The 9,243-nt window shown below is 41.9% G+C and overlaps 1 protein-coding gene across 2 annotated transcripts in view; it reads right to left on the bottom strand.

Moving 5' to 3' along the window:
• The window catches only part of ptpn2b (protein tyrosine phosphatase non-receptor type 2b), a 23,107-nt gene extending 14,736 nt beyond the window's left edge, over positions 1-8,371 (bottom strand). The window contains exons 1-5 of one of the 2 annotated variants that reach the window (XM_060896843.1): positions 8,088-8,371; positions 6,988-7,078; positions 1,982-2,082; positions 777-875; position 1 (exon numbers count right to left, since the gene is read on the bottom strand). The exon at position 1 is cut by the window's left edge and continues 137 nt beyond it. In XM_060896843.1, coding sequence (XP_060752826.1) covers position 1; positions 777-875; positions 1,982-2,082; positions 6,988-7,078; positions 8,088-8,144 — 349 coding nt within the window. In that variant the 5' untranslated portion in view covers positions 8,145-8,371. The remainder of the gene's footprint in view (positions 2-776; positions 876-1,981; positions 2,083-6,987; positions 7,079-8,087) is intronic. The other variant, XM_060896842.1, reaches the window with a different exon arrangement.
• Between the last annotated feature and the right edge of the window lie 872 nt (positions 8,372-9,243).

The raw sequence follows: 9,243 nt of genomic DNA, 5'->3' as shown, positions 1-9,243 counted from the left end.
CCTGCAGGGAAGATCACACCACAGAGGAAACGTCACATACGGCTACTGATGACAAACGTCTCTACAACTGGATATTTCGGCTGAAATAGTGTTTAAGTGTTTAAAGTACCAGAGAAATATATTAATTATCTTAAATTTATACAGCTTCATTTCATTACATTTTGTAAAGTACACTGTGTAATACTGTTCACGGTGTTCCTCACTAGCGACTCAATCTGACAACACAACAACACACACACACACAGCTCTCTGCCTCCTGTCTGCTTGAGTTAATCAAATAATCTGCTGCAGTTTTAGAATAATCTCAGTTCAAAAAAGGCGAACAAACTAAACACAGTTATTTAGTGTTAATAACAGCATCAGACTCAGGAAAGAGAAAGTGGTAGTGAATCGCCTTTGCTTTCGTTATCTGCTGGCTGACACGAGTGAGGCTCGGAATATCTCATCAATCAACTGGAACAAAGTGAAAGAGAAACCAGAAACACTAAACTTTCACACTTTATGCCCATTTAATTACCTGCTTGAGATAAGAATGAGAAAAGCCTAATTTGTAGTAATTAGAGTGCATGCGAGTATGTGTTTATGTATGTGTGCATGAGTGTGTGTGTAGGTGAGAGTGTGTATGTGTGCGAGTGTGCGTGTGTGTGTGCGAGTGTGCGTGTGTGTGTGGGAGCGTGCGTGTGTGTGCGAGTGTGTGTGCGTGAGCGTGAGTGCCGAGTGTGCATGTGTGAGTGAGAATGTGTGTGTGTGTGTGTGTGTGTGTGTGTGTGTCTTACCGAGCCTTTTTCAATAACTCTGTTCAGCATGATGACTGATTTCGAGTTCTGTTCCCAGATCATCAGCCAGAAATGGCCGCAAGTGTTTCTGAGAGGACCCTGAAGATCAAACACACTCATCATCATCATCATTATCATAATCATCATCAAAACAAATTAACAACTATTATTATTATTTAATTATTATTATTATTATTATTATTATTATTATTATTAATTATTTCAAGCCACAGCTCCACCCACTTGCTTGTTTACTGGCTCACAGGATTTAGTCTCAAAATAATTCTAGACACATTTCTGTGAAGTAAAAATAAAACGACTTTCACGCCCTCTGTCTGTTTCCTGAATGTGATTGGTTTACAATCGTCGGAGCTGCTGCTGTTCTTGTTATTTGTGTTCTCTGTAATTAACACAACGGTTGAAGGTGTAAAGCTAACAGTGCACCAGGTTCCTGTGAGAATGGATGATGAAGAGAGACACTGTGACACACAACAGCTGAACGGGACAAAACCTGAGCTGCAGACTTCAGACAAAACAGATCTACATACAGCATGACTTTAAAAACACCGTGCTAATGTGTGGTGTGTAATCGGCACTTTAAACCTCCTACAGCTTCACCACAAACACTCACTCACACACACAGCGACTCTGCCGAGCACCACTATAGCTACTCAGCAGGGATTTATTTATACACATTATTTTAGAATAATAATGTCACATTTTGAGTTTTAATAACAATTGATATATTTAATACCTGCTATATATAATAACGGACATCCGTATTATAAATTATGATAATAATACTTCATATATATTATATTATGATCAAAATATTTAGGAATTTAATGTGCCATCGTATTTGCCATTAAATTATAGTCCATATTACTAATAGTATTATATACACACACGTGTGTGTGTGTGTATATATATATTACACACACACAAAAATTCTAGTTTATTATAAACATGCATAAATAAAGACATTACTACTCATTAGAATAGTTTTTATTTAATGTAACAGCAGCTTTACTTGCCGTTTAGAATTAAATGTGTGTAACAGAATTGAGATTTTTTTTTTTTTTACACAGCACTGTTCACATCCCATAATGTAGACAAATTAAAAAAACAACAAAAAAAAAATCCAAAACTTCATGATTAACGTGTTATGTAGTCACACCTACGTGTGTGTGTGTGTGTGTATTGACCTGAGTTAGTATGTAGCTTCGTTGGGCTTCCTCCACAGGCACGAGGCTGGCGTTAATGTAGTCGTTTTCTGAGTTCCCGAGTTTCACTCGACTGTGATCGACTGCAAAGTAAAAGAAAAGTAACGCCATAAACACACACCCAGGAAAAAATAATGTTGATTTCACAGATATTCTGATTCATGTTAAAGAACATACAGTGATGCCTCGAGATACGAGTTTAATTCGTTCCGTGACTCTGCTCGTATCTCAAATTGCTCGTATCTCAAAACAATTTTCCCCGTTTAAATGAATTGAAATCCCATTAATCCGTTCCAGCTCGCAAAATTCCACTCCAGTTGTTTTGTTTGTGTTGTGAATATGAAAAATGTTCAGTACTGTATTTATAAATGACAAATATTGTATAAAAACATACAGTAATAAAAGAGAATGTTAAAAAAATAAACTGGTTTTACTTTACGGAAGATGCGCATGGAGGTTGAGGGAGGAGTAAACAGGAGGAATTTTGTCTCGTACGTACACTTTCGTTCACTTACTCGCTACTCTACTGTACACTCTACTGTACACTCTACTGTACACTCTACTGTACACTCTACTGTACACTCTTAATGCTACTTTACACTTAAATGGAACTTAACTAAACTTCACTAAAATTAACGAACTTAAATCAAGCATCGCGTTAGTTCTGGCAGGTCACGTCGTCAAGCGTGCATCAGCTGTTAATCAGCTGCCCACGACGCGCACCAATCCGATTACGACCTCCATATTACCGCACATTTAAATTCCCATTCATTGAGCCGTTCTAGCGCTTCGCTGCTGCTGCGATTTAAACTCCCTCCTCCAACCCCGACTCCACCGAGCCGGAACCTGTGTTACTTGTACCAGTTTACGTCATAAATCTCCACATATTTTTCTCTCTCTCTAATTATTTAATTATTTATTTATCCATTCATTCATTACTTTCCAAAAACACGTAAGCGAGCATATCTAATACTATGCATGATTAGTGGTTCTGTTATACGGGGGTCTATTCTATTTTCGCTGCTTTCTCCGCTCTGACCACGCAAGTTCAAAATTTTTTAACGGATCCAACGATAAAAACGGATCCGAAAATTACGGATCCGCAGATGGTCGTCACCTCACGCAGCGCCTTTGCGACTCTCCGTAGGAAATGAATGACTTCCGTTTTATCGGCCGTCGTTTGTCGTGTGCAGTGGAAAGGCGGCTTTAACCGAGTGAGACGCGGGAAGCTGAGGCGGGGAAACAGAGTACACGTGGTTGTTGGGGATCTTTGTTTCGGCAGCGGCAGCTCAGATGCTCGTATCTCAAAAATTTGCTCGTATATCAAGCCAAAAATTTGGTCGAATCACAGCTCGTATCTCAGAAAATTCGTATGTCAAAGCACTCGTATCTCGAGGCATCACTGTACAGTATATTATGTTGTACTTTCAACTGAGAGTATTATAACTTTGAACAAAATCATTTAGTCGTTCCTTACTTAATAATAATATAAAGTGTGATTGCGGCACAAATGCCTCCATGTGCAAGCCACACAAAATCTCTCCTCACCCCATAAACACCGCCCCGGGCTTTTTTCAGAAAGCCAGACTGGAGCCCTGAAGCCCTCCGAACCTGGAGGAACGTCCTCTAACTCTTTAACCTCCAGGAGTAGGTGAGGTAATAGAGCCTGGCTCAGTGTAGCAAAAGGTAAAAATTTGAGCACGTTTCGGTGCAGCTAACGGCGAGTGTTTTCCTCCCTCAGTGGAATGAGCTCCACCACTGGAGATTCACTGGAGCTCAATCCCCATTCCCAGTTCGAGGAGGTACTCCATAAACAAACCCTGGCTAGCGATCTGTGAACTCCGTCACAGCCCAGCTGGACTCTGGGAGCACCGTGACCCTCACACAGCCAGGTATCCAGACTTTGGTGATCATGTGTGTCCACGGTGATGCCCTACCTCACAGGCCCTCGGAAGGCCAGCTCCTGCTCTCCTGATCCCTCTACCGATTATTGGCATCACCTTCGAGAGGATAGGCATGGATCTTGTTGGGACACTCACAAAGTCAGCCTGAGGCCACAAATACATCCTAGTCCTCGTTGATTACACCACACAATACCCCGAAGTACCTCCCAGAACACTCTTTAGAGTGGGCATCCCGAAGGACATCCTCCCCAACCAAGGTAAGCCATTTGTGTCTCAACTAATGGTGGATTTGTGTCAGTTGTTGAAGGTGAAACATCTTAAGGTGAAACAGACGTCAGTCTACCACCCAGTTCAACCAAAAGCTGAAGAAGATGCTGAGAAGGAAGATAGTAGTAGACATGGTAGATGAGAAAGGACGGAACTGGGACATACTCCTCTCTTATGTCCTGTTCACCATCCTGGAGAATCCCTAGGGCTCCACAGGATTGACCCCCTTAGAACTGCTCTTCAGATGGTGACTTTGTGGGCTGTTGGACATGGCCTGGGAGAACTGGATCAAACAACCCTCCCCCTTCCGCTCGATTGTCGTCTTGGTACAGGATATGCAGGACCGCATCATTCGAGTTGCCCTGATAGTCTATAGGAGTATTTGGAAACCGCCAAACGTGTCCAACAGCGCACCTATAACCACCCAGCGTGAGATTTCCTGTTCGGCCTACATGGGGCCCGCTGCATACCTGGACGATGTAGTTATACATTCCACGTGGGGTACCAAATCGGACATACTGAAGCCCTGAGAGAAGATGATCCAGGCAGTGAAGGAATGCCCCCGACTGACCACCAAGAAACAGGTACAAGCTTTCCTAGGCTTGGCAGGGTATTATAGTCACTTCATGCCTACCTTCTCCTCTATAGCTTCCCCCTTTCAGACTTAACAAAGAAGCCAACCGGACAGTGTGCGATTGACCGAGACCACGGAACAGACCTTCTCTAAACTCCCTGGCCGTCAGTTCACCCTGGTACCCGACCACGCCCCACTACAGATGGCAGGGGCCAAGGACTCCAACGCAAACTCAGTGGTTCCTTTCATTGCAGTACTTTTTGTTTCACGCCGGGTACAGGGCCGGGTCTCAGCACGCTCTGCAACCCTCTCACCGCCACTGCTCAATTGTGTCCCACTCCCACACCACAGAGCGAGGTGCTACAAAACAGAATATCGTCGCTGTCGGGCGGAATCCTCGTATCTCCAAAACCGATACTTTTCAGGAAATTAAAAAAACGCCGTACCTTATCTGCAGTGCACAGGGTTTAGTCCGCGTTGCAGTGGATTGTCTTGCCCTAAATTCCTGTCCTCAGACGAGCACCAGAACTAGCGGGGGTCAAGATTTTTTTTTCTTTGAGCCCAGTGTTTTGAAGACATTTACCTCAGAAGACGTGTTGATTCGTTGCGACTCTTCTTGAGGAGAAATATGCCGTGAAGCTCTCCCGCGGAGTGAGGAAGAGGTGGACAGTTGAAGTGTCCAATGGAGTTATGAGATTTGTGCTCAAGCTATTTTCAAGACTTTAGATTGGTTAATAACTTGTAAAAATAACAGACCCACGTGGGGACTGACCAATAGCATCGATATGTGAAAAAATATGAAATTGACCAAATTTGGACATACGAGGTTTCCGCCCGACAGCGACGATATGTAGAAAAGAAGACAGCGGCAGTGTTTTGATTTGAATGTGTTTGACTGTGAAACGTGTGTGTGATGATTGTGTAAGCCATGTGTGATGTGTGAGAGATTTTTTGCTCTCAGTATTGTTTAGTATTATACTCGTCTTCTTCATGAGAGGGAGGGTACTGTACTCCCTAATAGGTGGAGTACCTGAGTACCAGTTTTGTGTAAGTCCTTTTGTAGTAAATGCCATAGTGATACTGTATATTTTGTCCTTATACAGAATAATACTTATATTATATTTAATCTCTAGATGGAGGGTTGTATGTAATCCTGCCTCCTGCTCCCTAGCTCAAGTTGGCACTTCACCTGTATGCATGTTTTGTCCTCAGATAGTAGAGCATCTTCTCATATTTTTTTTTACTTCGTAATTTCTGTAATAAATCGCGAAGTTGTGAAATCAAAGCCGGAACGTCGTTAAAGAGAATCAACTGGCTCTCCATGATCATAGTGTATTTAGTGGTAGATGTCATGTACATATGCCTGCTATCGTTCACTTGTAAGTGGCCATCTGATTTGTTCCGTCTCGAATGGAACCAATTAGCATCGCCGTAACTTCCGGGTGTGATTTTCGTCTTCGTAAAACTTTGCCATGATTCAAGTCTTTCTGAATAAACGTTGCACTGAGCCTGCCGACACGGGGAACGTGAGAAAGCTGTACGCAGACGTACATGAACAAATCGATTTCAGAAGCAGCCTCTAAGAATGTCGCGGTGTCGGGCGAACTGATGAAACATAAAAAATATAGAAACTTACAACGTACTCTTTCTATTTTATGTATTTTACGTTCTGCATAAGGTTTTATGGCACGTATTTTTTTTTTACTAAATTTCCATGTGTTGTGTGTGAGATGTACGTCATGTGTAAATTGTAAAGAGTCTGAGATGTTTGAGATTTATGTGTGAGAAGTGTGTGATTTGTGTTGTGTGTGAGATATTTTAGCCGTGTGACATATGTGTGATTTCCCTTGTCCTTCCTCCTTTATGGTTCCTTTCTGCCCTGAAGCACCACATATTTCATCATTAAGCTCTAACTCTCACTCATCTCACCACAGAGACGTGTGAACGTGTTCACGCCCTGAGCTCACAGCCCCATCCCTCTCATCACAGCAGTAAGGTTTAACTCCACGAGAGGAGGTGTCATTACACGCAGCATCCTAAAGACACACACTGTTACTCTCGGTCATCATCTTATCCCTCTTCATCTATTCAGGATTCAGTGGGACTTTATCTGGGACTTTTCTTTTGTCTTGATTCTTATCAGCTCTTTTGTTTCATCCTTTAATCCCATTAAGAGATTTATTTTTAAATATTTCATCCCTGTGTGTGTGTGTGTGTGTGTGTGTGTGTGTGTGTGTACTCACAGGGGCTGACATCTCTGTATCTGTTACGGTTGCGGTTCTCAGGAAACTTTGCCACTTTGTAAGCACATTCCTGAGACTGGTTCCGTATTTCCTACAGAGAAAATAAGAGTTTCATTATAAACACCGTCGTGGCGGTGTTACACTAATCCTGTCGTGTTGTTACACTCGTCCTGTCACACCGTTCGTCTGTAAGGAGGTCGGAACTATAAATAATGGTCTTGTTTAAACAGACCCCGTGTTTACAGCACGTCTTCACTCCTACGTGTCTGATACATCCAGGTCCTGATCCTCCTGAGAGTCAGAGGCTCGTCCCACACCGATGCCTGGAGATGGAACGCTTTCCCAGAATGTCTTAACGTCACTTTCAGGAAACACTAAATGCTGAAATGTTATTAATTAGTGTCTACTTTTGTTTTCATTTTCTTCACTGAGTCAGCAATCAAACAAGTGCGGATAATGAACGAGACACACAGCATGATATAAGGAAACAAAACTGCACATTTGACTTTTCTAAGTTTAGATTTCACTACATGGCTGTTTTAGCTTCATTTTAGTGTCAGTGCGGAAAACTATAATCATCATCATCACTGTCCGAGTGACTTTTATAGCAGTGTTTTATATATCAGTGTCGAATTCAGTACATTCTAATGAGTCGGATCATTTAACTCGATTCACTAAAAAGACGACTCACCGCCATCAAGACCAAAATGTTTGATCACTGATTGTGTATCTTCCTCTATTTTATAATAAAAAAAATACACTAATTGTGTAGAACTCTGCAGTAACGAAAATGCGAGGTACTTATTGTCTAAAAAACCGATATAACAGCTCACATAAACGTCCTGAATCATCGAGTCGATGATTCGAGTCGTTTGCTAACGGCGCGTTACTAGTGTTCGCGCATGCGCAGATCTACGCTTCACTTCGACGCCGTTCTAAAGCCCAACAACTGTCAAGTTAACGACGGCGGTTAAGCCGCGAGACGGTTAAACACGACACAGTGGCTTATAAAAGGTCTTAGTGCAAGTAGCGAGTGTTCATGGCTGAACAGCAAGCAGCTTTTCGACATGCTAACTAGTTAGCCTAGCCGGCTAACTTACTATGTAGAGGTTCTGCCACCGGTCTTCTGAGTCCATGTCCTCAAATTCGTGGTCCATTTTCCCTTCCTCCCGTCTGTCAGTTATCTTAATAGATCTTTAGTAAAATATAAACATTATTATACAAAATGCCCGCTCATGTTTTCAGCCATGAGCCTGAATACAAACGTATCCAAGTTGACATCTGTGGCGAAAAAGCGACGGCGTTGGAGTTTTGACTAACGCAGACTTTAACGCAGATCCACAAACAATAAACGCGCAACACTTCCCGGAACGATGAGTTTGGAGATCAGCGGACGGTGCTCACGAACGCGCACGCGCAAGTTTGTTTAAACTGGAGATCTGCGCATGCGCATTCGACGAGGTCCTTCAGGGCGTCTGCTAAGGACAAAAAAAACGTTATAGCGTTATACTTTATAAACAACAGGAAATAAGACAACAACAACAACAACAACAACAACAAAAATCTTCAATCCTTTTATTTAAAATATCTGAAACTAAAAACCCGACTGTACAAAAAATTAATTAGACAAAAGTTATTTTATTGCTTTTTACTCGATTTTTTTACACACTAATGTAAAATAAATATATTCTCATTTTATTTTTCGATAGTAGTTTATTTATTTAGAAGCTAATTAATGCATTAAAGGTGCGGTCTCCGTTGTTTGAAAGCCAATGTTGACATTTGAAATCACCAAAACAAACACACACACACACACACATTCACTCACGCAATCACACACTACGGACAATTTTCCAGAGATGCCAATCAACCTACCATGCATGTCTTTGGACCGGGGAGGAAACAGCAAAAATGACACACAAGCATAATCATGTAAAGGACAAAGACATATATTAGTTCTGTGTAACAAAACAAAACCAACGTTACTCACCTATCGAGAAGGAAAAAAGCGCCTCGGCGTCTTAAGTAAAGTCGGTCACATATTCACAGATTGGAGTTTCCCGAGTCAATAACTCCTGAGCTAAACACTGTTACTACACAAAACACGGTTGTAGCTGCGTCTCTACATTACTACGATAGAAAAGAGGTGTTATTTGTGTAGTAACAGCGTTTAGCTCAGGAGTTATTGACTCAGGAAACTCCAATCTGTGAATATGTGACCAACTTCCTGCTCCTTCAGTTCTCTCCAGCGCTGGA

The sequence above is a fragment of the Tachysurus vachellii genome, chromosome 21, assembly GCF_030014155.1.
Source record: "Tachysurus vachellii isolate PV-2020 chromosome 21, HZAU_Pvac_v1, whole genome shotgun sequence".
In the NCBI taxonomy this organism is placed as follows: Eukaryota; Metazoa; Chordata; class Actinopteri; order Siluriformes; family Bagridae; genus Tachysurus; species Tachysurus vachellii.
This window is presented reverse-complemented; position numbering and strand designations above follow the sequence as displayed.